The 27,039-nt window shown below is 35.0% G+C and overlaps 1 protein-coding gene across 1 annotated transcript; it reads left to right on the top strand.

Annotated features, from left to right (window-relative positions):
- The first annotated feature begins 10,644 nt into the window (after positions 1–10,644).
- LOC148277691 (uncharacterized) lies at positions 10,645–25,297 on the top strand. The gene is made up of 8 exons (XM_088232542.1): positions 10,645–10,847; positions 13,695–13,769; positions 15,792–15,912; positions 17,610–17,704; positions 18,236–18,302; positions 18,971–19,546; positions 20,872–21,004; positions 23,257–25,297. The coding sequence occupies exons 1-8, from the start codon at positions 10,785–10,787 to the stop codon at positions 25,175–25,177; spliced, it is 3,051 nt and encodes a 1,016-aa protein (XP_088088668.1). The 5' UTR covers positions 10,645–10,784; the 3' UTR covers positions 25,178–25,297.
- The last annotated feature ends 1,742 nt before the right edge of the window (positions 25,298–27,039 follow it).

Genomic DNA, 27,039 nt, shown 5'->3' with positions numbered 1-27,039 from the left:
TCAGTGGCGGGATTTTTCTACTAGAGTAAACTTGCGGATTACACAAATTCGTTGAAGATTCTTGATTTGGAAAACAGTAATGGAGCAGTATTTCTTAAGGACTATTTTTCTTTGAGATGATACTTTTGACATATGACTCGCAACACATGTGGCGCTTGACGCGGCCGTTTTTTGGCATTATTCATTTCTAGAAAAAATCGGCCAGTTGACATTTCAATTGTAATGAGAATACCTAATACCGACTAAATTCATGGTGCTATTTTTTATAAACTTTTATAAATGTTATGTGTTAAATAAATAGGTAATATAGCTAGCTACACAATATAATGAATGACGAAGTTACGTCGTTTGAGTTGATATCATGGATGTTGTATCACACAGAGCCACAGAAAAAAATAGCAATTTATATATCCATTATATTATGTACCTACTATGTAGGTAGAAATAAATGATCTTTTTTTAAAGCTTACCAGTAAATAAAATCACCGTTCGCCACTGGCGTTATTAAAAATATTTGTTTAAATTATTTGGAGAACTAATGGGTTTTACGTTTTTATCTGAAACATCACTTCGCATGCTACCGCAAATGCGCGTTCACTATATTTAATTAATTAATTTAGTGCACTGATCGCGTACATAAACTTTTCCTACTGCTGTAAATGTAACTGGTCTGAGTGCAAGTAAATCCTAATCAAAACGCCGATAACCGTATGTAGGTAATAGGTAATAAATTATAAATAACTCTATGGCAAGTCATTATCTAAAATAATAAAGATGACACTGATAGCAAAAGCAAGTTTATCATCTATTTATAAGCGATAACATTTAAGTGGTTATAAAAGTGTTCATCGAGTGTTTAATGGAATCGAATTCTCGAGTACAGTTAAATGAAAATGCACTAAGTAGGTAAAGGTGAAGCAGCCTAAGTTGAGGCGATCCAGTACCCACAAAAGTATACAGATTTAATTTTTGTACAAATTAAAAAACAATTAAATTAATTCCCTTAATCTACTTGAAAGACTTCCATTCCGTGTGCCATCTAGACCGACAAGACAGACATTCTGTTTTACACAGACAACGTGTCAACGAACTATTTCAAACGATTAACAATACCTAGAATATGCGAACAATCTTTATATATATATATAATTCCTCTGTACGTTTGATGTCACCGTACTCCTCCTAAACGGCTAAACCGATTTATGTGCGGTTTTCAAAGAAATATAGATCTTTGCGCTGTTCGTGTTCGTAGATATTAAAATCTACAACCGATCGACAGGCGCCGTGGCGCAGTTGGTTAGACGGCTATCTGTGAAACTGGCGTCGCGGGTTCGATTCCCGTCAGTTGCAAGAAAAATCCAAGAAAGATTTTTTTCTCAATTGGTCTGGGTGTTGTGGTGTAGTTTTCATTACCTCCTTCCATATCCTCTCTATCCCACCTGCTCATAAGCCTCAAAAGACAAGGCTTAAGCTAGGGTTTCCTAGGACAGCGATGCCCGTATCTTAACGGCCGTAGTGAACGGTGATGCGGTGGGAAGCCGTCGTAACGTCGTCCAGAGAGTGGTTTCATAGGAAAATGGTGTTAAATGGTGTTGATAACACCGTTTTCCTAGGAAACCACACTCTAGTCATCGTTACGACGGCTGTCCACCGCATCACCTTTCACTACGGCCGTTAAAATACGGGCACCGCTGTCCTAGGAAACCCTAGCTTTAGCGGGTTATTCATTTAAAAAATAAAAATATGCTAAAAAGAATTTAGAAGCAGAAATGTTTTATTCATCGATCTACAAGGGTTGCATTCGAGGAGAATGCATTTGCAAAAAAATTGAAAGATTTTGTTTTTTGTGTGTAAAAATGTTTGTTTTTTAATGTTTGCAAAGAGCATTTGTTTTTTGTGGATCTCAATCAGATTCTTTCCTTAAATTCGTTGTAATTTCTACCCATTTTTTTATTTTTATTGAATTTTTGGTAACACTGAAATAATATTAAATTCAATACATAAAAAAAATCGTATTCCTACATAAGTACACCCCTTTGTTGGCGAGACGACAGGAGTTTGACGTTTGCAAAATGAATGCCATATTTAAAAAAAATATTTATTTTATGTTTTGGAATTCAACTAAAAACAAGTACCTAGGTACCTACTAATCAATGAAAAGTATTTTTCCAAGCTAATAGCAGGCAAGCCAACGTTCGGGCAGGACAACGTCTGTCGGGTCCGCTAGTATAACTATATATTTACCGAGGCTGATATTTTTCATGACGATTAATGTAAATGTAAATCAAAAGTTAAAGAAATATTGAGAGAAGCAAATATTTAATTAATTTTATTGTATACACCTTTTTCATTTCTTATATGTAATTATTGTCTTAAGTGTGAACATTTTTTTTGGTGTGTGCATAGATGTCCTATGCTAATATGCTCTTTCACAGCAGTGGCTGCTCGGTTGTGGAATAATCTACCCACGAATGTTAGAGACGCCCCGCCCCTTCTTTATTTACATTTAAATCAAGATTGAAATGTCACTATCTAAATGTTTGAGTTGTTCCTTTCTCTTTCTTCTTTTATTCCCATCTCCTCTCTTCTCTTCATAGTATAGTGTATTTTTTTTGTTGTAAATTACTGTTTTTAATTTTGTATAAAATTATAAGATAAATAGGTGGTCGCATACATAATTCCGATATTCTGAATGAATTTGGTATATTTGTCCCCTATTATCTTCGGCAAAGGCAACACAGGTTTTTTTATTTATTAAATCATACTTTTTTTTTTATACTCTCAGTAGTTACAACAAACTCATTTTGGGACAGAATAATATTTAAAGCATTAACTTTGTGGTCAAACATTTTAATAAATGTTATTAAATATTTGTATATAACCACTTCCGACTTTTCTATGTCTACCGGTTTCGAGACGTACCCGTCTCTTCGTCAGGACATCAATTAAACCAACATGCAAAACCCACTATACACCTTCACCATAGTTGTTGCAAAAAAATATAAAACCAACACGACATGCATTTCAATAAGCACATGCACTGATTAGGACGAACATGCACTGACCAAATTATGAAAATATTATATGTTGTTTGAGAAATAGTTGAACAAAGGGAGTGAGCTTAATAGGTTTAGTAGGGTGACCATTACAGTGACCAAACTGACCAAACAGCTTTATATGCCATTTGACGTACGTTTAATCATCAGTGTGGCCATTATATGAAGCAGTGTCGTCGGATTAAAAAAAATCCCAAAATTAACCACTCACTAGGGGGTAGAGGAGATTCAGAATACCACCCCTGGGGGACTCTCTGTAGCCACGCTATTTTAACGAATTTAATTTAATTTATTATTTTTTAACTTAGATTTTTAACATTAATTCCTCTTTATAATTTATTAACTTAGATGATACAATCGTAAGATAAATAATATGTTTTTCACTGTTAACGTTTCAAATATGTACATTATATTTATTGTTGATATACAGGATGTTCTTTAAACCCTGTCACATCCGAAACCACGATGATCAGTACGGGCAAGAAGACATATAAGCATATTTTAAAAAATATTTAGAACGAACATATTTTTTTTAAGAAAATATTTTTTAAAAATGGTTTCGTACTTCTGCAGGGGAAAAGCGAGGGGGGCGCCGCCGCGCGGTTGACGGTACATCAGACTCCCCTCTCCCCCCTCTTCGTTTCTCCCCTGCAGATGTAAGCAGCCATTTGTATTTTTTAATATTTGATTTTTGAAAATTTTCTTCGTTCTAAAAAATTATTTTAATGTGCCAATATGTCTTATTGCCCATATTGATCATCGTGGTTTCGGATGTGACAGGGTTTAAACAACACCCTGTATACTTTTAAGTTATTCAAGTAATTTGGGGGAGAAAAAAAATATCATTAATTTATCTTTTCCAGCCAAATAATTTTTTTTCTTGTTAAATCTTATTGATACTGATACATACATTTGTTTTCTCAAAATCTAGAGCAGAAAAGAGCGTGCAATGAATTACAATGCTTGGTAATTTGCAAGAATTTTCGTTTGGCATGGGTAAAAAGCGCAACAATGATAATGTGTTTATGTGCTCGCAGTCTTTGTTATGATAAGAAAGTGGACAATGGTTGTTATTCTGCTAAAATATAAATACTTTATCGAATACTTATTTAATAATAATATCATGTAGGTACATTAACTATTGCAATATTATGGTTATCAATGAAGGTGGCGTATAAATTATTATTAATAGTGTTGATGGTTCATTGGGAGAATTCCATAACAAATGAAAGGTATTTCTCCTGATTGAGTTTAACATAATGACATTTTTAAAACTAACAAAATGTGGCTCCCTGACTAATAAAACGTAGGAAATAAATATCTGTATGGATTAACCACGAGAGACACATTTTTTTAAATAAAAAAAATATATTGCATAAAATTAGTATACATATTTAATAAACAGAGAATCTATATAAAACTAATGAATAGAAAATAAAAACGGAGTGTTCTCTGTTTATGATAGTCTCCATCTAACATGGCTCAGCCTGTTCTAAGATGGAGATTGTTTATCTTTTAGAGCATAAGTAGTCCTATACTAATATAACAATAACAAAAAAAACTAAAACTACTTAATTATAAACGCCTAGCCATAGAATTAATAATAGTCCAGAAACCGCATACGCGCATCAAACAGAAGGCGACTAAACTACTCTTAAACGAGTAGTTTTACGTTTTTACCCATTAGTTTTTTTGTAGACGTCGCTCAGAACGAAACTCCCGATTTGAATTCAAATATGCCGTGTTGTGTCGTTTTAAAGTGTAGAAATACTGCTGGGATCTTAAAGAAACAGGATGGGATCTCATTTCATGTGTAAGTAGCAAATGCATGTGTGAGTAACAAATGCATTACTTTAAAATTGAATTATTTTTCCATCTGTCAGATTGTCAAAGAAAACAAAATTGACATTTTGTTAGTTTTCAGGGTAGTAATTTTTTTACTCTACTTTGCTTGTCTAATGAGAGAACTAATGACCTCGGATTAAACAACGCCGTGGTAGACATTTGACCGACATTATCTTTAAAACATCAAATATTATTGTAAATATGAAAAATGTGTATGTAAATTTAGGTCAAAAATTATTGAAATTTTGAGAGAAGCAGACATTTAACATTTTATATATATTTTTTCATTTCGTTTCTTTTACATTTATTATATTGAACCTAATTTAAATTATTGTATTAAGTGTAAACAATTTTTTTGGTGTGTGCATGAGTTTCTTACTCTAATATACAAAGAAATTGGCAATATATGTGTACATACTGTTCGTTTACCTAATAAAATAAATAAATAAATAAATTATTTAACATGACATAAAAATATCCGTTTTATGTAAAATAAAAATATTTTAAGATCAAAGTTCAATAATTAAATTACTCTTATTAAATGACCCTTTACTTATCTACTCTGTTGTGTCAATCAATGTTTTCGCGTGCACAATAAAATTTTAGAGAAATTCACAGATTACTTTTTTTTTTTACCTTACATTTGTGTTATGATTATATTTTTTCCCATCTGACAACATTACGTGGCGACTTCACGAATGCGCGCGGCGAAAGTGGGGGGATTTTCGGACACAGTCCGATGTATTCAAATATGATTCTACGCTCCTTCTTGACTCTTCTAAATTCTATGCCCCTGTCTTATAAATTGTAGGAAATAAATATCTGTACGGATAAACCACAGAGTCACATTGAACAAAATGTTCGGGAAACAAGATTTTGCAGTTGTGCGATTTCCAAAACATGATAACTTCTGAACCAAATGAGATAATCTTAATCTTTAAAGGGCTTTAAATATAAAATGATGATTATTTTGAAAAAAGACATATTAATATTTATGGCATTAACTTTGCGGTCATTTACTAAATATTTGTATTTACCGACTTTTCTATGCCTACCGGTTTCGACTCACTGGTTCAAAACAAATTAGTTTATATTTTATTATTGTTATCGAAAACATTTTTCACTTTGTGGGGCGTATGTATAGCCTGTGAGCTCGCCAATACATGACAGATGACATTAACATAACCATAGAAAAACAAAGCAGTTGAGCTCTCAGAAGTAAAGCAAAGTGAATGCAGCAATGCTTGAACTACATGTCAATAATATTCTAATAATAAATAATATTATTTGGCCATACGGAACTTTAAAGCACACCTTGGTTTAATTACTAATAGTATTTTATCGGTTAGGTAGGTGTATTTAAAAAAAATGTTGCGTACCTGAAAAAAGCACAAATAATTATGTTTTTGTAAATGATGTCAGTAGCGACACTCAGAGAGTGGCTTTGTGACGTTTTGACATTTTTTATAAGAAATTCATGGCGTAGCCGAAATACTGTTATAAAAACGAGGATGTTTTTGTTGATTGACGTTAGCAGGCGCTACCCAGGGACGACTTTGTGACGTGAGAAATTATTTTAAAAAAGAGATTTATGGCGTAGCCGAAATATTGTAATTAAAACGAGGATGTTTTTGTTGATTGACGTTAGCAGGCGCTACCCAGGGGCGACTTTGTGACGTGAGAAATTATTTAAAAAAAGAGATTTATGGCGTAGCCGAAATATTGTAATTAAAACGAGGATGTTTTTGTTGATTGACGTTAGCAGGCGCTACCCAGGGGCGACTTCATGACGTGATGAAATTATTAATTTAAATATTTTTTTCATTTTACATAGCGTAGCCGAGATAAGAAATTGCGTGGTGTTTCGAAATTTAACCGTGTAGGTAGCCGCCTAGTTACAATATTATTTTTGTATTTGTATAACTCCTGTTTTATAATGTTTATGTATTTATCGCTATAAGAATTAAACTAAAGATAGTTTTTACTTTTAATCGCTATCCGTTTTTTAAAGTGTGTTTGTAACACTCAGTAATATTTATTTTTCAAGTATTCAATGTTATTTTTGCATTTTAATTAATATTGTTAATATAAAGCGTATTTTTATTTATTCGAATTTACTAGACTGTTTTTATTACAAAAAATAAAAATGCATATTTCTCTATGTATTTTTCTGTTATAAACAATCTATTAAAATAATACACATCAAATTTCCATTGTCTGTTGATTTTATTTGCAATCTTCTTTTTTTTCGATGGTTAAAACTCTAGGAAATTCAAAGACAATAAAATTTTTACTGTCATATATTGGCGAGCTCACACGCTATACATAGCCCCTTTGTGGTATGGCATTTTATACTTATATGTTTATAAATTTGTATAAACCACTTTAATTTTGAGTTACACTTCGACCGGTTTCGAGGGTACTACATCATCGTCAGGAATTAAACTAACGTACAATTACACGCGTTGCTATTTATATTATAAAATATTGTATGAAAGAGACAGAAAAATGAAAAAAAGAGAGAGAGAAAGAAGATAAAATGAATCATACCGGGAATATTTTAAAAAGAGGACTCTAAGTTAAATTTAATTTCTTATTTATTATTTGAAGTGTTTGATAAATGGCTTTACTAATTTCTAAACTAAGGGACGCGGGACTGACGTGGGAGGGGGGCGAGGATGCTGGCTGGGGATAGGGTCTTCTGGAGGCGTCTGGTGATGTCCACATGTTCCGCCTAGGAGCGATGTGGAAAAGAAGATTTAAAAAAAACATGACATTCAAAACTATTTAGTATCATGTATCACTCATATTAATTTATTATATTATTCGCCTGTGTGAAAAGAGCGATGTAGGGCATTACAATAACAAATAGCGTATCGCTAGCCCAAAGCAACAGTGAGATAAATCAGAAATTTCCGATTTTTAGATACACGTGCAGATATGGTAATAAATTTAATAAATACATTGAAATTATGGTTTGACAAAAATATATTATCTTTAAATACGGAAATGACGAATATCATCCCATTTTTTACTAGCAAAACAAATTTAGATTCATTAGTAAAATCAATTATTCACCAAAGCAATTGCGACAAAACTAACTGCGATCTTACATGTTTAGTACTTGATACAACAGATAAAATTAAATATCTCGGTGTACACATAGCAAAACTTAAAATAGAAAGACCATATTAGTGAACTAGTTAAACGAATTAGAAAATGTATATACATATTTATTAGATTGAGGAACATTTTAAAAATCAAATTTAAAAATAGCTTTTTACTCAATTGTACAATCCTTGTTACAATATGGTATTGTAGGATGGGGTGGTGCATATGACAATATATTAAACCCTCTTAAAATAGTACAAATATTAATTATTAAAGTAATTCTAAAGAAACCTTTAACATTCAATACGGAACGCCTATTTAAAATATTTAAGGTTCATACAGTACACTCTTTATAAAATAAATTCTATTGTGCGAATATACAAAAAATAATAGAATTTGAGATGAACAAGTCACTCAGATACCAACATAATATTAAAATTCCTAAATTCCACACAAGTCATGGTTAAAATAGCTTTGTCTTCAAAGGTGAAAAAAATTATAATAATCTTACCAATGAACTAAAACTATTAAAAATAATATATCAATAAATAAATTTAAAGTGTGTCTAGAGAAATTTTTTGAAAACGTAAAAACTACATAAAATTTTGATTAGTACGAATGTATTATTGTTTTCTGTTTTTTTTTCTTTATATGTGCTTTGTTTTTTTTTTCTCATGTACCTACTCGTATATTTAAAATTATGTAAACTCTTATAAATAAACAACTACAACAGTGTAAGTCACTCTCCAAGCACAAGAGTTAGTCTCTTTTTTTGGAGAGTTACAGTGATAACGTTTACTAGATGTATAAAAGTAGATCTGTATAGAATTTTTCATGTACTTTTAAAACATGTACCTTTGTTAATAAAAAATGTTGACGTTAGATAGTAAACCTACGTGAAAATATTGTATTTATAATTTACTTCGAATAATTCAATTCAGTCAGACCCTTTGCACACGTCAAAGTCCGACTATCTCAGAATATGTTCTTCGGAGATATCTCACTGTTGCTTTGGGCTAGCGATATTACTAACACGGACTGTTAAAATAATGGCAAAAATATTTTTTATTTAATTTTTGGGTCGTGTGTCGTGTTATTTTGAAACCATGTAAAACGAGGTTCTGGTGTATTTGATTGTTTTTAAATTGGTGTGCAGCGAAAATGACTAATAGAGTATTTTCCATTATGGACCGTTTTGATTTCCTTAAAAAAAAGACGATGTTTTTGCTATAAGACAATAATTCTATCATAACCATTGCATAAAAGTTTGGATATAAGCCAAAAATGACTAATACTAACTACATACTTAGGTTTTGAGTGACATTAACCATCAGTATTCATAATATTGATTAGGTAATTAATTAGATAGGTACAGCTACCAGTTCGTATCTTCGAGATTTGATACGTCAGATCGTCGGACGACCACGCAAATACTAACGATGCGAGGATAAAAGCTAAAATAGCCTCGACTCCTTCGGAAAACTATTTGTAAACCAACTCTGACATTCCCGAGTGCTCGACGCATTCCTAAAAGCCATCCATGACAGACTGCTTAAAAATAAAACCAAACCTCTAACAGGTGTCAACAAACCGAGTGCTCGATTGTCAAACGCCATGTTATTCTTTCCAAATGGTTCCGAGTTTGAATTGCCAAACGAAAAAAGGCGACCGAGTTCACAAAGGTAAAAAAGTAAAATCAGCACACCTGAAAAAAACAATATGTACAGGCTTCGTCGTGTGCGCGCATGTATACCATTGCATAATTTGTCAATGGCATTCTTGTTTAGGGAAAGGGGGCACGCTACCGACTACTGTACTGACCTTCCTTGCTGTCCTCGGAAGCCGATGTTGACTGGATCAGTCCGCTTAAGGGACGATCCTTCGAAGGAGCTTCGAAAACCAACGTCCTCGCTGAATGAGGCGTCCCGCGACCCCTGTTCTTCCCGTTCTTATCGACATCCATTCTCGCAACACTCAAAACTGTCACTAGAAATCGCCCAACATGATAATATTCACTTCTCAGGCGCGGTTAAACCATTTCTGTAACATTTTAACACACAACACACTGACAGAACGCGAAGAAAACTGCATGATAAGACGAATTAGCATGGGGCGCAGTAGACGTGAAATCTCCGAGAAAGCATCGCGAGTCGCGAACACCGACGTACGTTTACAACAAAATTGACGTTTCGAATACCTATCCTAATAAAAACCGGGTGACTCGCAGCGAAGATTACCTGCGGACACGAACTCCGATGAATGCGCGAAGGAAACAAAATTTCCACAGCGAAGTATAAATTTAGTTCGACACGACGCCGGTAGGCGCGAACACTAACACGCAAAACGGATTGACAACTAAAAAGACAGTAAACTGTTATCAAAACTATTAGGACGAATAATGTTGCCCACATTAAAAAGTAGTGTAGCTGGTAAAAAATAATGTCTTTCTAATTATTCATTGTTCATTTCCCAAAGTTACACTATAAATTGCTCATAGAATTGTAGAATTTTCAGTATATAAAAAAATCATATTTATAGCTTGGATGTCAATAAATATATTTTTAAAGTTGTGCACCTGGCGACAAGTCGCTTGAACTAAGCCAATTTCCGAACGAATTTCACGAAATCACCCGAATGCGAGACGCATCGGTTTGATATCAGCTGAATTATTCGGCTGGAGTGCCCTGTCTGGGCCATACGTAGTTTCTGGGTCAGCCATTACGCCTGAACATTACACGTTTGTCTTATTTAGTTGAATATTTTGGTATATAAATGAGTAACACCGCTTATGATTTAACAAAACGTCTTCTTAGCGCTCTGGACAGTAATTACAATGTAAGTTTACGGCTTTTTAAAGCTATTTATGAGAAAAATGCGTTTTATCCAAAACAGCCCATCACTTTGACGAATGTATCTAGATGTACAGTTGGTATATTTGTATTTTTGTACGAGGTGTTGCGATTTTATGCATAATAATCGCACTTAACGAATTTGGAGTGTTAAAAGCGAATTTACGGAGTGTTTAGAAGATAAAAATTGTGATCTGCCAATGAGATGTGATACCCGTCCGAGTGCCACACTCAATGCTGGAGACTGACGTTAGGGGTCCTTGTCACCAGACCTACTGCGAGACTCACAATTAATCGGAAAATGGTATAAACTTGCCGATTTGGATGTGCTAAAAGTGGAAAATTCGTGTATAAAGGTTTGGTTAAATTTTTTGCAGCCATGTGAAAGTTTCTTCCTGAAATGACCTTATGTGAAGTTAGGACCAATGTGTACTCCAATGTGGAAATCTGATATTCTTTTTGATATTTTCATATCCAACGTTGTCTTTATGTTTGAAACATACCGAATCAGTCATATACCTGGATCTTCTAATGATGAAAGTCCTCACTAAAAACCGCATCCTTTTCTGCAGAAAAATGACTGCATAGGTTGGAATCACCAAAATTAAAAAGATGACCAATGAGAGTGTTAAATTTGTATGGCTGGCCTCTCTGGCTATGTTCCAATTTTAAAACATTTTAAAATGACATTTTCTGTTGGGAAATACAAGGAATTACTTACAAATATATATCTCATTATAACCTCAACCCAATAATTGCAAACTCACTTTACTCGTATTTTCTTGTTCTTAAATGTTTTAATTTGAACTATCTTTACGACGATTGTTGATGATTAAGTAACCACCACATATACGATTAATTTGCAGTTTAGAAATGTGTGTTCGTAGCATTTATAGATATAAATTAACTTTACGATTAAGAAAAGCAGTTGCGATTTTACAAAAAGAACATAAATATGCAATGAAACTTTTGAAAATACACTCCTTTGCCAGAAAATCTATCAAAACAATTGAATCTGGAAATCGACTCCATTTTTTTTGCAAATTTCTGGAATGAGCGCTCTTTGTGAAAATTGCTGATTTTTATTTATCGGAATTCAATTTACTGCTGCTATTTTTTGCCATTTCAGATGTATTTAATTTGCAATTAAGCATTTCACAAATGAGCGTAATACTCGCATAGGATGTGATATCTGGTCAAATATTTTTTTATAAGATCTATCATTGTCGATTCTTATATTTCGCATCGATCATAAATAGTATATAATCAAAATTTAAAGTCATTTTTGTCTCCTAAGATTCCTTAATATTTTAATAAACAAACCATTACGCCATTTCCCCTCGGGTATGCGGAGAGGATAGAAATCCATGTCACTCTGTCTTTGCGTACAGACCTCGCTTCCTCTATATGTATACATCTCACGAGCGCACGCCGATTATTCCAACTGTTCATAGTACTTGTTGTATCTTGGTCACGCTGTCTTTCTCGGTCTTCCTTGCTTTCTGCATCCATCATCATTCCCACTGTAAATCTTTTTAGCAGTTCTTTCGCCGTCCATTTGCTCTTCATGTCCGAGCCGACACTGAACTCCTTCTTTTATTTTGTCGATAATGCGCAGATCTCATTGTTTTTCCACACATTTGCGTGAGAGCTCGCATTCACAGCATTCACCCTACTTTTATCCTTGTAATAGCAATTTAGTTTATATTTTTACTAGAAATGTTTTATTTTTTCTTCTAATCTATCTCATCAAATTCAGTTTTTGTTTTGCATTGCATCGTAGTTATGAAATATTTTTTCTATCAATGAACGCTCATTTTGTCTTATTTGTAAATTTGTTAGTATAAATGTTGGTAATTAAATTGGTGGCTTATCACATTTCATCATAATTATTTCATCATTTATCTCACTGGAGTTTTCTGACCAAAATCCAACCTGCAATTGAGCAATAAGTACATCGTTCGTCAATGTAATATTTTTAACTTCTCAGCCATTGTAAGGAAGTTAGCAAAAATAATAAATAAAACATCCAACTAATATTTCAATTGAGATGGAGAACCCCTCTACAGGGAAATAAAAGATGTCTTGGCATTTACACAGGTACACAGCTGAGTAACATTTAGAAATACCGCTTTTTAACCATGGAACTACCTGTATAGTACTATGTACTAGAAGTGTGTTAATCAACCGTATTTTATAAATCGAGTTGCAGTTACATGTACTCTATGCCTTTAGGTGCATTTCACACAATGACAGGACAATGATTTACCCCCACCGCCGCGTGCATCTTTGTAGATCGATTATTGCAGCTTCTGCATTTGAACTACGGTTGGATTGTCCCACCGTCGTATCCTGCTCGGTCAAGGCTGTTCACAGAACTGGGACAGGGCAATCTCGTATTGTCCCGGGAAATTCTGCTTCTGCGTCTCCCCTATTCTTTATTTAGTAATAGGAAAGGCGAGATAAAGTTGTCACACCGAGGAATGCAGAAACACTGACATCGATAACTTTCTTCAGAAGAAGGCTTGTTATTGAAATCCACATTTTTAACACTCTTCGTTTTCTCGTACCGGCTAATATATTGAATTTGTATGGCTGTATTTTTATTTTATTTATTTATTACATTGTTTATTATATTTGTGCATTGGCGGGCTTGTTGCCAAATGGTATTGTATGGACTTTATTTATTGCCAGCCTATTTTTGAAATGTTACTATCGAGAGATTGGCTATTTGATCGGGAGTTTATATTGCATGAATAAATAATTTTTTACAATATGTTAAAGACCATTTTTTGTTAATTATAATGACTAATTATTTTTGTTTATGTTGCAGGTTATCGATATGTGTGTTATTAGTGAGATTATATCTGTATTGGAAAGTATTAACATCACAAAAGAGCTGTTGGAGGTAAGTGAATTTATACGATCAACCAAACCTTTTACAAGAACTGACGCATTAAGAAAAGTATTTTTTTTCATATTATTGTTATTATTATGGATAACTTATATAGCGCCATTTTCGTAATAAAATACCTCAAGGGCGCTTTACATAGTGATTCTATTGTTAAATTAATTTAATTGAAGCTTTTAAATTTGTAATTTAATTAAAACAATTTATTTTGTTGTCACATGCTACGGATTTATTCAAATAATTTATAGAATAAGTGGGTTTTAAGTTTTCTCCGAAACATCACTTCACTTTCACAGCCTCGCACCTCTGCTGGGAGAGCATTCCATGCCATAGGGCCTGCGACCGCAAATGCGCGTTCACTAAATTTAGTGCGCTGTTTGCGTAGAGGTATAATAACTTTTCCTCTCGCCGTAGACGTAGCTGATCTAAGCGTGAGACGCCTGTCAGCTAGTTCATTTGGAATGCATAGTTCCCATAGATATTCCGGAGCAGAGTTGTGCAGCGACTTATACGTAAGCCAACAGAGTTTGTATTCGACCCTCTATGGAAAACGTAGCCAGTGTAGTTCCCGAAGTAGTGGAGTGATATGACTGAACTTAGAGATTCCGAAAATAAGTCTCGCTGCGGCATTCAATACAGATTGTAGGCGAGTCATTTTGTTCATTGGTAGACCTGCATAGATACCATTACAATAATCGACTCTAGACACTACAAACGCATTTATTAATTGACGGGCGGCATCAACCTGCAAATTTTTGCGTATGCATTTAATTTGTCTCAGCTGGTAGAAGTATGAACTTATCGTTCTACTAATTTGAGCGTCAAGAGATAGGTCAGAATTGAGTAAAACTCCCAGTAGCTTAACGGTGGGTAAAGCGGTACTCCCTAAATTGGGTAGAGCCGTATCCTGGATCAAATTATGTCGTCTGGCTGAAGCCACCCACAGTTGTTCAGTTTTTGATGGGTTTAATGTTAGTCTGTTTTCAGCCATCCAGTTTCCTATTTTCTTGATGCATCCATCAATTAAATTGACAAGCACATTTCTTTCGCCTGGTTTGCAATAAAAATAAATCTGCGTATCATCTGCATAGTGTCCTAGAGTTTTGTTCTTTGATTTGGAATCCTCAATATAATTATTTTTTTTAATCGCATTGAACATATTCAAAACTGTTTTCTTAGACAATTAGATTTTTAAAATATTGTTACGTTTTCAAGTAGGACTGAGTCCGCTAATTTTCACAAATCTCGCAACTCAATGATAGTGTAAAAAACAAAGAAGAGATCAATCCGATAAAAAGTTATGAATGATCCTAAATAGAAACATTGACACCAAATCGATTAATTCGTTATTTTATTTTACTTTTACTTATCATTTAAAATTTATTTAAGGGTGTATACTTTTTCTAAAAAAAATCTTTATAAAAATACATTTTAATGGATTATTTTGACCGTTTATAGTGAATTCTGCATAGTTTTCATTAAAAACAAGTGTCTAATTGCTTTTAAAAAATATTATTTCATATTTAATTATACATACAATTTATAATCTTGGGAGTTTCATACAGTGGCTTTAAAGAATATCTATGATTTTATACAGAGAAAGTGTTATAAGGAATAATAACCTTATTGAAACTGTGACAGTTTTACTAAAAAATTTTGGTTTTCTAACACTTGAGATTTTTTTACATTTGTGGTGAGGCACGTCGACAGTAGCCTAGCACGTTCTGCACCCCATGCTATGGGCTCTGTGGTTTTGAGTCATTTCTAGACTCAGCATACGATCATAAAAGGGTAGCTTATGGCTGTTAATACTAGATAAGTTATTTTACAAATTTATTAACTTTAAATAAACAAATATTCTCAGCATCCCATAAATATTTAAGAATTTTTATATACAACTAACGTGTTAAACAAGGCCCTCAATTGCTGTCATTGTAGCTGAACTCCTTTCACTACTGAGAGAATAAATTTATACTTAATTTTCACCAACAATGTAATACTAAAAAACATTTTCCGCAGACCACCAGATTGGGAAAACATGTGAACGAGCTGCGAAGGAAGACAAATGATGCAGCGCTGGCTCGCCGAGCCAAGCTGCTGGTGAAGAGGTGGCGTGACCTCGTCATCCCAGATAAAACAGGTCGGCAATACTAGATCCCTCAATGTTGTTGACCTTTTATATCTGTACAACGTGGCAAGCTGCTAACCCTGACCTATCTAGATGTATCAAGGGATTTTTTATCATTCCTTGAACTTTGTACTCCGAAAATTGTTGAGTATATGATGGCTTTTATGTGTGTTTGAAAGCAGGCACTATGAAAGTTCTCTCAGGTAAATGATGTTATTGTTATAATATATTATTTTTAAATCCTAATCGCAGATAACAGATAACAGTGTATATAATATATTACATTATATTAATTTAAATAAAAAATAATGTGCCTTCACTTGGGTAACCTGTGCCGAACATTTAACCCTTTGCACTCCTTAATCATTTTTTTAAATTACGGAGAAAGTCGGAATATGACCAATTCACTCCTGTTTTACAAATTAAGGTATTCAGAATACGATATATTTAGTATCTGAAAGAAAAAATGTACACAGAGAGGGAAAACATTCTTGAGAAGGGAATATGGAAGTCTAGGCATTTACAGGACTTATGATCTGTCGTTGGCTAGTTTAAGTGGCCACTGTACACACTGTGTAACATTTACCATTCTGCCTTTGTTTAAACATCTACATTTTCTCAAATCTCACATCTTTTAACTTTTTGTATTTGTTTTTAATACTGTTGACTCCCCTTCGTGCTGCTGCGAATATCCTAATCAATCTTCTCAACATATTCTGTGGTCTTGTCCCTTTCCCCCTCTCTTTAATTACCGAATGGAGCTTCTCGCTACCATCCGTGGCCCTGTTATAGGTCCTGTCTGATTTACAGATCTGGTGGCTTCCAAAAAAAATTTCAAGGCTTTTAAAAAGTTTTGTAATCATTTCGGCGAATTGATCCTAATCAATCTTCTGAACACATTCTGTGGTCTTCTCCCTCTCCCCCTCTCTTTAATTACCGAATGGAGCTTCTTGCTACTATCCGTGGCCCTGTTATAGGTCCTGTCGGATATACAGATCTGGCTGGCAAAAGGAATTTCAAGGCTTTTATAAAGTTTTGTAATCATTTCGAATTGATCATGTCCAATCCATTTAATCCCAGTCAGTGAAGAATTCACTTCTTTTCTCAATCCTATAAAGTGCATATTATGTACTTCTGGATTACTTTCTTTCAGCGCAAAGATGCTAAAACTACCAGATTACAGAGAGCTCTTTCAGGCAGCTTTTCTCGTTTGACAATGAGCAAATTTTCCGTGTATCTGGGCACCGCCGAGGAGATTTATGTCCTCAGATGCGGTGGGCAAGCTGTGTACTTTTGTAAAGTGAAAAATGTCTTTTATTATTATTATATGAAAAATGTCCGCCTCGTAGTGTAGTGGTTGGCATGCGTACCATGATCGAAATCCCAGGTTTAATTCCTGGGGTGCTATTCTGAACCGCTCTCGCGGCACGAGAAAACAGTTTTTCTTGTGTATTTACATAAAAAATATGGCTATATATATCAAATATAAGATAATACGGCTGCGAGAGCATTTGGAGTACCAGCCCTCCGCCCTGGGAGGGCTGACATGAAAACATATGATTGAAATATGCTGTTTTTGATTCAACAGTGCAGTGCCCTGTGACCCATGGGGTGTGGACAAGGGTTTGATAATGACGATGATTAATTTATTTTCTAGTAAAATGTATCCCAATATATTTCTTAACTTTTATCTATGACTCCTCTTCCAGGTGTAAAGTCCGCCCCCTTAGCCGGCAGCGCAGACCCTGGACTCCGACAGTCTCCCCTCGCTGCTCGAGGGATCAGTCCAGCTGTCACTCCGGCCGTAAGCTAACCTCAAATTTATTTTACGTCATTTAACCCAACGAATGTCTCGAGGATGTAAATATGAAAGCCTAATGATGTATGCATAACTAAAGACACTATTGTATTTCACAAATGTTTATCTCTTTTTCTGAATTAAAAACAATTCCAATTTTGAATTCCTTAAGATACACTCAAATACTGTATTATTGGGTGTTAACATTTATTTTAAGTTAGAGGGATATCTCCAGCTCAATTTTTTTTTTACATAAACTGTTTTTTTTAATTTTTAATATTTTTATCATTGAGAAAAAAAAAATTTTTTTTTATCAATGTTACTAGCTTTTATTGTATTTGAAGAAAACAATAATTATAGTTTCAGGGTAATATTCCTTTCATCCACGGGTGTTACAAAACAATAGTCATATTGTTCTTTATATTATATTGTAAAAGTAAGTAACACCGATAACATTTTTTTTGCTATACAATTTTGATATTTTTTGAAGAATGCTGTTTATTTTATGTACTTACAGGGTTTTTCCATTTCATTCAGGTAACTCCCAGATTATGCAGTCCTCAGGTTCCACCGCCACAAGGATTGAGTCTTTCACAAAAACAAGGTAAACACATAATAAATCAAACTCTTCATCCAGTCAAAATGTATAATTTAACATAAAACAAACTTTCATCGTTTATATTGTTTTAACAGTGGAAAATTACCGAGTATCTAAAATTTGCGCTTAATTTTTTTAAATGTTTTTATGTGGACTTAAAAGTAAATTGTTCTTTTTGTTACCTCGTGTGCGAAAGGACTAAAAGATGATATTTCACGCAGGTTACCGCAAGCAAAAACACAAAATATCTTATTATTTTTAGTGGTGCTTTTAGTAATTATGTACGAAAAATCACTACAGAAACAATTATTATTCTTGAAGGTGGTATCAGTGCTGTGAAGGTCTATTGTGACTGGTCTCCGTAAATAGTTGTCGACCTCCAAGCCCAGGTCTTTAAATAGCCTGGCTATTGTGTGGAAGGCGAGAGTTCTCATTTCGCTAAATCTCCCCCTCCAAGCCCAGATCCGTAAAGTATCGGGCTATTAGGTAAAGGGTGAGCTCTAGTGATAACCCTCACTTGACTGACTTTGGCTGAGCTGTATTAGGTTGAAAATAAACCTTTGCAAGTACCTATTTATCAGACAGAAACATTTAACTTTCTTAACAATACCACTTCTAGCGTTAACCCAGAGATTTGATGGATTTGTTGTATCTAAGTATAATTTTCACTGCAGGTTCATTGACTCCATCATGCGGCATCAAACCGGGACTAATTCCGCAGAGGCGCCAGCCGCTGACGTCTCCCGCTCTCCAGAACTTCTCCAAGGCCCACAGAAATGTTTCGCCGGCGATGAGAACGATATCGCCTGGACTCAAAAATGTATCTCCCGCGTTCAAAAACATATCCCCGAACCTGAAAAACATCTCTCCCGGCCTGAAGAACATTTCCCCAGGCATGAAACACATGTCGCCCGGGTTCAAGAACATATCGCCCGGGTTCAAGAACATCTCGCCCGGGTTCAAGAACATATCGCCCAGCGTCAAAAACAGTTCGCCGAGCGGCAGAAATATATCTCCCGCGTCTCGGAATCTTTCTACAGATCACGCAGGGCTGCCGCTCGTGAAAAATTCTTCCAATGCCGTAAAGAATCTTTCCCCGGCTCTGAGATTAGTCCCCTCGAGAAATGCCACCCCTACTAAAGAACCCGACTATGATTCGGATTCGCAGGACGTCATTTTTGTCGACGACGATGTCATCGTGGAGCCGCCCAAGATGGATAGAACATTTGAGATGGGTCTGTCAGGAAAAGGTACGTCTAAAAGTAAAAACATTATAATCTTGCCCCTACACGCTCGATGATGCACACATACGGAACACCAAATCTTATCTCCTCCCATCCAGGATTCTGGTTCTATTTCTTACACAGAACTGGATACAAAAAAAACATAAAAATATTAATTAAAGACTGTGTCCTAATGTGTGAAACAGAGAGTTAATAACCAGTTGATACCTAAATGTGATATGATTTATTTTAAAATTTCCTTCAATAAATATTTTTCATATGCTTTTACATTAACCCTATTTATAAATTTAATTACTCAGATAAAATTAATAATGGTCTACGCTTATAGTCAATCTGTAAAAAAGGTTGTTTTCTTTGTTGAATTGATATAATATATTAATCTATAAATTATAATTATCTTTTAAATAATATAAATATTTTATTCCTACAAGGTTCGCAACAAACGTTACTTTCAATCTATTTTATTTTTACCATACAGTATTAATACAAGGACATCGTCAAATAAAAGAAAATTTGTTCATTTATTTATTTATTTCATTTGAAATTTTACAGTTATGAAAGTAATAAAATGATTGCATTGAAAATATTGAAAAATATTATAAAAACCACTTTCACTCATTGCACCACTAATAAAGATGACATAATTTGTTCATACAACACACTATTTAATTTTTTTATTACATTAACATTAATACTAAATTAATATTCTGTAATAAATAATGTGAAATAAATTGTGATTATTACATTTATTATGAAATCAGTAACCAAAATATATTTATTTGTCATTTTTATTAATAGAGTTATTGTCATTCAATTTTAATGGAAAATAAATCATAATATAAAGTTTATATTTGAAGCACTAACTTTGTGGTTATTCATTGTAATAAAATAAATAAAACATTTTTTTTTTCAACCACAAATTATATATATATTTTTTTAAATCAAATTACCACCCTTGTTAGAAAAAGACTTGATTTATTGGGTCCACATGTAGTATTTAGTTAACATGATAAAAATAAAATAGGAATTAATTCATTAGTTATGTAAACCTTGACGAAGAAGCTTGTTTACTTTGAAACCGGTCGGTGGAAAAAAAAAAAAAATTAGCTTAAAACAAAGTTGTTTTATTTATTTTATTATAAAAAAAAATCACTTGAAAGACACCGGCTTTGCGAGTCGGTGACAAATTGACCTTGGCCGGCGATTCCCCGGCTTTGTGTTGTAATGGGTTAAAAAAAAACAAACTAATTTGGTCATCGAAAATCTTTTTATGGCAAATATTCCTTTGAATATGAAAAAATGTATCTTTCATAATGATTCCATTATTTCAGCATCCAAACGGTCCCGATCACCTGTAAATGGAGATCCCGGGAATCTCCTGGATGACAAGAGTGATGCGGGTAGTAGGAGAGATGCCAAGAAGGCTCGTCGGGAACCAGGTGGAAGGAAGTCCAAAAAAAGAAGGTAAAATTCTTTATTTATTCAATTGATCGACACATGGTCAGACTTCATACGGAAAGGTTTATATTTTATTTAATTTTTATTTTTATTCGGGAAAAACAACAGATCAGCAGCGTGCGATGAGGTTTTCACGATAGTAAAATTGTGTAACACTGTATGGATGTGTGCGTGTGAATTGATTTGAGGTTAAATGAGAAAGATGGATTGCTATTTATTCTATTTATTGAGTAGATACACACGAGTTACATCCTTACAATTTTGTACAGAAGGAATTTACAATAGCGAACAGCTGATGAGCTGGGGAGGAGCTGATGGACGGGCGACACGAAATTCCAAGATGAAATGTGCATATTCTTTCACTGCACGACGTTTAATTACTTGTCCGAGCTGACGTTGCGTCAGGTTACGCGTTGCGGGCCAGAACGGTGTTCGGCCCTGCCAACTTTACGGCTTAATGGTGATGACCTCCACAACTCTAATAAGAAAGTTTTATTTTCATAATAATTTATAATGTTGTGTTAGGAAGTGAATGCCGATTAAATTAATAATAGAAATATTATGTGCCTATATAAAGTTGTGCTTACTAATGAAAGATAGGTTAGTTCTGCAGATAAAGGTATTTTAAATATCAACACATATTTGAATCTTTTGTTGAGAGATAAACAAGTCTCAAGAGGGACATGTGTACTATCCTGGTATATGTATTATTACCCATAAGCAAACTGTACTGAGAAATATCATATTTCAAGTACTGGGATGGAATGCTGCGATCAAATTTCAATATTGTCTAGAGTATTTGATGATGATTGTGAAATAGAAAAATTCCAACAGGGGAAAAGAAACACGATTATATTGCGAAACTTGCAAAAGTAAACCTGGACTTCACGTTTGGGATTGTTATTTAAAATCTCTCTCTTCAATCCGTGCCTCTTGTCTGAGAATGGTGATGATTACGCCCGACTCCAGTAGCTCAATCACAAATAACTATCGACGTGCTTAAAACATGCTAAGCATTTGAGTGATCACAATGAACAAAAATGAACATGCTTAAATTATCGCAGCCATTAGTCAACGCGTGTGTTATCTCCAAATCAATGCTCGTGTTGGTTTGTTTTTTGTTTTTCTCGTAAATAAATACAGTTCATTGGCGAAAAATCGGCATTTACTATAAAAGATAATACAATATATTGCATTTGCAAAAAAGTAAGGAGTATCTAATACAAAAAAGTGAAAATTAAATTTCAATTGTTATGGCAATTGCTTTTTTTGATATTTGGCTTGCCAACCGCCGCCGCCGGCTAAATGCAATAAATAGCATGTTAAATAATAAATAAACAAATGAAAATAGTATTTTTGATATATTTTCCATATTTACACCGGTAAAATTCAAATATGTGATTGCGCAGCAGGATTATACGTCGCAAAACGTAAATATTTTTTCATTTAATATTAGGTGTTCACGGATGTTGCATTGTGATCGAGAATACGATAAACAACCATGGTGAGAAATTGTTATCACGTCGCTTATTAGCACGTCGATAGTTATTTGTGATTGAGCTACTGGCATGGCTCGTCATGGACAGTCTCCCTCCATCTTGTGCTCATTATTACTGACGAATGCCTATAGAAAGGCATTCGTCAGTAGTAATTCTGATAATTCAGTGACTGTGCCTCTCCATCTTGTCGGTTGAGGTCCACGCGACCCCTTCCCTTTGACACTTCCCAGAAGGATAGTTTTCTCCAAACTATCAGAGTTCCCCCTGGAAATATGTCCAAAGAACTGCAGGATTCTTTTCTCGCACATGGATGTAAGTTTTTCTCCTATGTTATTTAAAATACCATACCATGAAAAACTTTAAATAATCAATTTTCATGTCCATTCTATTCTTAACATTAATTCTTAACATAAATTTATTTTAACAATTCAAAATAAATTAAAAAATATTTATGTAAATATCTAGTTATAAATGGTGTTAAGCTGTAAATATGTTATTTTATTACATGTATATATTATATTAAATACTAACATGTATATATTTTATTACTAACACATGTGTAAATATGCAAGAAAAAAATCAAAAACTCGACACTGGCCAGATCACTCGAGTTGAGAGGTGAAAAGGTCAAAAAAAGAAGAAGAAGAATTATATTTTAAAGTGTAAATGTTTTTATTTCTCAAAAAATGTCTCGAGTTGGTGATATTCACAAAACAAAAACCTTTTGAATGCAAAGAGTAACACTGTTGATGTTTGCAGAAATCACACTAAATCGGAGAATCAAACTGTCGATCACAGCCTGGACCCTGTGCCGGGTTCCCCCTTCCTCCCGGTCAGCTCTGCCTCCACGTCCCCCGCACTCTTAAGGAATGGAGTGAGCGTGGCGACCCCCTCCAGCCTGGCGGACGACAAGCCCGAGCCTCCCAAGCCCAGGACCTCGAGGAAGAACGGCTGCAAAAAACTCGAACTAGACATGGAGGACTACTCCACCTTCATCAAAAACAAAATCCCCCCGTCCGGGAAGAAAGTCAAGACTACCAAAGAATTACTCGAGGATATCCAAGCCAGGAAATCGGGAAAAATCATCTCCATCGAGAACAAATCTCTTAAACCCAAGGAGGACTTCTTAACGGCGTACGATAATCAAAAGAAAAGGGACATCGGACCGATTAGCGATATAATCGAATTGAATGATTCCAATTCCAGTTACAAAACCACCGAGCCATCACCGGAGAAGGAAATCAAAACCGAAGACATAGTCGAGACCAAAGAGACAGTTGGCAGTGAACCAGTCAAATTCGAACCTTTGGAAGTCATCATGGCGCGTTTGCCTCCCATCGATATGTCTCGAATCGACTATCCGTACGACGATTCTCCGACGTGTACGTGCTCCCTGGTTTACAGTACTCCCGATGTCGAAATCAAAATGCCTTCCCCTCCCCAGCCGCCTAAGAGATCCATTTTCGAAATGGATTATGAAGATTCTCCAAAACCCATCGAGGACACGACGATAAGTGCCGTGGTCGTTCCAGCTCCGCCACTGTTCGAAGAAAGGTTAGACCCGCAATGCGAAGCCGCTGTTGCCTATCACAGTCACCCGGCCGATGTTTCAGAAAGCCAAGTATTCTCCCTCCACAACTGTTACATCCCGGATGTGAATGGGACGGCTTGCGATAAAGCTCTGCAAGACGCAACTGCTCAAACTCTCTGCTGCAAGGCGAACGTTTGGGGCCAGCGCCCTTTCTATGACTGCCCGCGCGATCTCTTCCACGATGTAGTGCCAAAGTACAAATATCTCGACTACAGCTTAGATCGCTGCGTCAAGAATTTGACCAAAATCATCATGGACAAGTACGAACCTGTCGACGCGAGTGTCAGTTCTAGGGAATGGCTCGAGAGGCTCGAGAGTGATAACGCAGAGCTTTACAAGAAACGAGACACGCGCAGCGAAAATTACCACAGCCCGGCGGACTCCCCTTTCAGTGAAAAGGAAGACGATCGACCGTGCTCCTCGCTTAGTATTAGTATTAATGTGAATAGTGATAAGGACAATGTTAACTTAGATAGGGATATTCCGAGTACCGACGTGTCGGCTGTCGACGCCTGCGAAGAAACTTCGCAAGGAGCTTCCAATAACAACGACCCCGCGTTCGACAAGATGGACGAAACGTGCGACGACGACTCTCTGCGACCCGACAGCCGACAGTCGCTTGCGGATCCGGACGCAGAATTAGCGATTAAATGTGAAGTGAGAAAACCGCGTAGATTCACGTACGGCGATAGTGTTTTAACACTTCCGCTGAGCCTAGCGGCGCTCAATGCGACCGCCGGGTTCGCGGAAGACATCGACGCCAACGCGAGTGATTTATCGTGCGTGTTTAGGACTAAGGGGGAGGAGTGCGACCTGACGTACAACTCGGTGCTGGAGCCCACGGCGGGGGGCGCGGCGGAGCTGCTGGGCGCGAGCGAAGACGCGTTGTGCGAGGGCGAGCTTCCCCTGGGTCCGCCCCCGGGGCCCCCGCCCTCTGGTGCCTTAGAGCGGTGTGCGGGGGACGGCTGTCCCGCCTGGCTCCGCAAGCTGGCGGCGAGCGACACCTTCCGCGAGTGGCAGGACCCTCTCGTCCGGCCGTCCTTCGACGACCAACCGCTGACCATATTACCCTACGTCGTTATAGACTGAACTCTATTCATAATTATTACGTTATATTGTAGGTGAGTGAAAAATTTATGCGAAAAATAATACTGACATTATTACGGAAGGTTTGTTATTGAATATTAAATATATATATATATATATATTTGCCTTGATTAGTATAAACATTATATATTATCACTCATTGTACAGTGATATTGGTATATCGCCGAGGCAAAGTGATCTGATTCTCCTCAATTCCTTTTGTTTCACGGCACCACAGTTATTATGATTTATTTGATGATATGTGTTTCGCTTGAATGGAAAACAAAATTAAAGCAATTTAACTACGTTCATAAATATTTTACATTGTTTGAGGAACAATAGATACATTTTGGAAAATACCCGAGTGTCTGAATTACGCAATTGCACATGGCTAAAACGGGCTCATTACAATTTTTATATTTTCGAGATATCAACGCCAGTTTCTTCTCCTGTAGTGCTATTCTGAAAGCTCTCGCAGGAGTAGAGAAAGCGTTGCCAGTTTACCAGAAACACAAAATGTAACGAAAAAAAAATGTGTATTTTTAATACAAGTACTGCAAATTAAAACAAATAGCTTATTTAAAAATGGTGCCTGAAATTACTGAAAAAAACATTTTGGTTGTTCAAATTAGTAAATCCCCACAATTGATAAATTTAAATTTTATGTCTTCAACACCATCGTTCCCTTTCCGCACCTATTGGTGTATAGGGCACTGCATGTGTACACCAATCGCAGCGTATCTTGATATATATTTTTTCAGGTGCCAGTCCTGGGACTATGAAATATTCTGGTTTAATAACACCTTTTAAAATAAATATTTCGTGTGAACCATGTTGGGGAATCGAATCCGAGACCTCTTGCATTGCATGGTAAGCTAATTCGCTGACCACTACACCACAGGCCAACAAAGTTATATCAATTATTATTGATATAACTTTTTTTTATTAAGAAAGGAAATATTAGAGTGCTTATAATATACCCGAATATTTTAATTTTCGTGACTTTTCAACGAGTTGTAAATAACTCTCTGTTAGAAAATGGAAATCAAGTTAGGGTAGAGTGGGGCTGGAACCTGGGACCTCTGATCTGTGAGTCCGCAACACTAGCCACGGGACCACAACCCGATTCATTATATCTTAGTATTCAATATTTTCCTTCTGTCCAGCCATCTTGAAAACCTTGAAAAAAAAGTGGATTAGAAACCATTTTTTGTTTTGATCGCGATTAATAAATAATTATATATCTCACCGAATTATTATCCAATAAATCCGTCCACAAATATTCTGTACAATTTGCCAGAACTTGATCAGTTTGCCTCTATCTTATGTCAAGAAAAATCAATTCGTATCAATGTTAAAGTACATTTATCCGAATTGATCGAAAATGTGTCGAGACAAAAATATAAAAAAATGTGCAAGGGAAAAAATGAGAATTGTGTTAGTTCGAGTGTAAAGAATTTTATTTTCACAAATAGTATTTAAATTTCAATGTAAAAAGAAAACCATTTACATGCGTAAAGATAATAAACATGGTATCTCTCTCGCACAAAGCTAAAAAAGATGTTTTGAAAAAGGACAGAAAAATTTTGTTTACCGTATTTTCGCCCTCAAGCAATACTATCTACAATGAAATAAATAGTGATTATAAAATGATTGACAAATTATTACAGTATTATAACATATAAAAATAAGTTTTTTTTTTGTTTTCATTTTAATTTTTTTAAAGTTATGAACTAGAGCTGTTTTAAAAAATAACAAGACTGTAATATTCATAAGTTTTTTAGTAGATTTTTTTTCCATTTTCAAAATATGAAACGTCTTGAACTAATGCAATTCTCCCATAAAATAATGCATCAAATATCATA

The sequence above is a fragment of the Micrasema longulum genome, unplaced genomic scaffold, assembly GCF_059751315.1.
Source record: "Micrasema longulum isolate JH-2025_06_02 unplaced genomic scaffold, ASM5975131v1 h1tg000994l, whole genome shotgun sequence".
Classification (NCBI taxonomy): Eukaryota; Metazoa; Arthropoda; class Insecta; order Trichoptera; family Brachycentridae; genus Micrasema; species Micrasema longulum.
Note: the sequence above shows the minus strand (reverse complement) of the source record. Positions and strands in the feature narration are given on the sequence as shown.